This window comes from Phaseolus vulgaris, unplaced genomic scaffold (genome assembly GCF_000499845.2).
Source record: "Phaseolus vulgaris cultivar G19833 unplaced genomic scaffold, P. vulgaris v2.0 scaffold_15, whole genome shotgun sequence".
Classification (NCBI taxonomy): Eukaryota; Viridiplantae; Streptophyta; class Magnoliopsida; order Fabales; family Fabaceae; genus Phaseolus; species Phaseolus vulgaris.
The window spans coordinates 165,326-168,944 of NW_027174084.1; the positions used below are offsets into that span (position 1 = coordinate 165,326).

At 30.4% G+C, this 3,619-nt stretch overlaps 1 protein-coding gene across 1 annotated transcript; it reads right to left on the reverse strand.

Annotated features, from left to right (window-relative positions):
* Positions 1-2,838: 2,838 nt before the first annotated feature.
* Positions 2,839-3,619, reverse strand: LOC137817009 (histone H2A-like). The gene is made up of 2 exons (XM_068620208.1): positions 3,323-3,619; positions 2,839-3,226 (listed from the first exon to the last, which is right to left on the reverse strand). Exons 1-2 carry the CDS (start codon positions 3,530-3,532, stop codon positions 2,987-2,989), a joined length of 450 nt encoding a protein of 149 aa, XP_068476309.1. The 5' UTR covers positions 3,533-3,619; the 3' UTR covers positions 2,839-2,986.

Sequence of the window (3,619 nt, forward strand, 5' to 3'; positions counted from 1 at the left end):
TATGGATATTATTTATGAGGTTTGGTATAATTTATGCTCTGCAACGCAAAAGCTTTGGATTTAGGAGTAGCTATGTTGACTTTAGTACTAATATTTTTTAAGCTCACATAAAAGCTATTTAGTGCACATTGAAAACCATAGATCTGTAGTCTCTCCTTTTCACCATGTTCTTAAATATGATATAGTATAATTTTGATTCAAAATTAATTATATTGATACAAAAGTTCTATTGAGTGTTTGGCAAAATTTACTGCATTTTTATGGGCCAAAAATCTAACATATTTTATTCCATAGGAAGAAGTTATTGTTTCCTCTCTTTTAAAACAAATATAATTTCCTTATTCAAATCTCTTTCCTAAATAAGAAAATAGATTAGTAGTGTAAATGTATAAACAACCACAAAAACATTTAATGCGTTTCATTCTGCCCATACACAAATCAATCAATTATTTTAATTAATATCTAGTTGGATGAAAATGGAACAATAATTTAAACTTTTTGTTTGTTGATTCAACATTTTAAAAGAGATGGAAATAAAATTCATTTTCATCTAAACTTTGCTTAATATCAGAGGATTTAGAGTAAACAACAACTAATTTAAATTATTTTAAAGGTTAAAAAGAGCATTATTATTATATTGTTGGAAAACATAAACCTAAATATAAATTATGTAATGGACAAGATTACTTTTTCGTAAGCTACGCATGAATGTTGGAGGTTGAAATCTTAATAGAAGTGCTAAAAAAAATCATGTTTCTCTGAAATAAAAACAAGTTATAACATAATCAACTCTTTCAACAAGAAAAATAAATTGTAAAATATATTTAGGATATCCGAATTCATATATAAACATGATCAATTATATCTCATTCTTCTGCTAAATTTTGTGTGTAGTCCTTTAGTACTAGCCCCTTTTACCACATATTATTCCTTTTGATTATTTAATATATTAATATTTATCATTCCTATTAATGCGTCAGTCACAAATCAATCTTTATTTTTTAATTTAGGTCCAGTTTTTTTTCCCAACCACATAAACTTAGGATGCGCAGAAATATAAAGAAAATAAAAAAATCATAAAAGCACAGTAAAACAATCCAAATTTTGTTTGAAAACTTTCTGTGCTAACATGCGAAGAAAGCCTTGAAATTCAGCCATAATTGTATCACGCAAACCACAATTGATTAAAATAACTAATATTAAAATGATAAAATAATAAATAACATAAAATTTATTTATTTAAATTTTGATAATTTATTTAAATATATTTTAATTATGATAAAAAAAATTCATTACAATTTTATAATAATTTTCTCTTTTAATTTAAATTTTATTTTAACTTCAATTTATATTTTCAAATTTTACTTTTTACATTAAATTTTGTTCTAGATATATTAATATATTAAGGACAATGATATATCGACAATCCCAATATTTTATACAACCACATTACAACTTTCAATACTATTATTTTAATATTTTTTTATATCATTTAATTACAAATTTATTTTTTATTATATATATTTATTTCTAAACCTATCACATCAAGTTACAACTCGTCAACATATCATTTTCCACATATTAATCAAATTATTCCCAAACCTTTATAAAAATTATATTTATTTCTCTACATTTTCTATTATTTTTCCCTCAATTCAAATAAAATTCACTTTTTCCTCTCTTTCTCTTCATTTCTTTTCCTTTTTCTTCACTCTATCAAATGTAGTTACTAATTCAAACCTACTCTTAATGGAGGAAAATGCTACGACTAAAAAAATGACTATCTTTCTTCATTTTTTCTCCTCAGTCAAAACATTCACACCCTAAAATAAATTGCTGATAATAAAAAAAATCACACCCTAAAAAATTATCAAAGTCATATATGCAGTAAAAAATTGAGAAACTGCATTCCACACTCCATCAGTTACTAGTAGTAGAGGCACATCTGCAAAAGATAAATGAGTTACAACACCTATTGATTTCATTCTCAGTACTACGGTAAGAAACTCGTCTCTGATTTGCTCAATTAGACTACTTTCCAGAAACAGAACAGTACAACATAGTGTGCTATTCAAGCATAAAAATCAAACAAGTGAGGGGAAAAAATAAGACTCAACACCAAATCAAAACAAAGCAAGTACAAAATTCAACAAGAAACACTCTTCCAAGATCAACTCATTCTTTGATATCACATAAAACAAACAAAATAAAAAAATTAGGACAAAATTAAAAGCTAAGATGGACTTATTTTATATATAAAAAACAAACAAATTCAATAAAACATGCGACCGCAAATAGGAACATAATGTTATGTGAATCATCAGAGAGATAAATACCGAAAATAAACATTAATATTACCCAGATCTTGACGTTTCTGCAGACCGATTTAAAGCACAGTAACAACCAGTAATATCAGAACTACATCAATCAAAAGCATCAACTTTAAGATACCAGAAACACCTAAAACACAACTAAATTGAAAACATCAAATTAATTTATTTATTTTTAAAAACTAGATCATCAATCCCTTCAGGGGAGGTTTGGTCCTTGGATACACATTTGGGCTACTTGGAGGCCTTATCAGTCTTCTTTCAGCAACAAGACAGTCAAGTTGGAAATAGCACCACTGATAGCAACTATAAGCAACTTCCCCAACTCCTCCTCCCCACTACAACCACGAAACATAACATGGAATAACATTAAATAAGCATCAGAATACCACAGCCAAAGTCACTTGCGTTTTTGGTACACAGCATTCCATAACCTTTAATTTGCACAATACAAAACCTTTGGTACACATGCCTTTGGTGTTATAAACAGTTGACGTGGAGAGAAAAGTTGGACGAAAACAAGAGGTTTCCATTAATGAAGCAAACTTCTACACGCAATACAATAAAGCAAGAATACAAGTTTCAACCATCAAATCCCATCTCTATCACCAAAGGCATCCTAAGACCGATATACATAACTAAATTAAATTTATATTCTAAGCCTTTCTGGGAGATTTGGTAGCTTTAGATGGAGATTTGGGCTCCTTGGAAGCCTTATCGGACTTCTTGGGCAACAAAACAGGGTTAATGTTGGGAAGCACACCACCATGAGCAATGGTCACACCAGAAAGCAATTTCCCCAATTCCTCATCGTTCCTCACAGCCAAAAGAACATGTCTTGGAATAATCCTGTTCTTCTTGTTGTCACGGGCAGCATTACCAGCCAGCTCAAGAACCTACACAACCCAATCAAAACATCAACAAAATCTATCAGCAAAACACCAAATTAAGCAATTCACAATCACTCAGAAATGCAGTCAATGTTAGGTTACCTCAGCAGCTAGGTATTCAAGAACTGCAGCCAAATAAACGGGAGCACCGGATCCTACACGCTGCGCGTACCTTCCTTTTTTCAAAAAACGTCCAATTCTTCCGACAGGGAACTGAAGACCGGCCTTAACAGACCTCGACACTGCCTTCTTTTTTGGTCCGCCACCCTTCCTTCCTCCGGCACCCTTCTTGATTTTTCCGGTGGTATCCATGGCCAAACCCTATATTTTAGGCGAAAAATCAGAGTGGTGATGAAAAAGGAGTAATTGCAAGAGAACAAGATGCACATTGAAGATTTG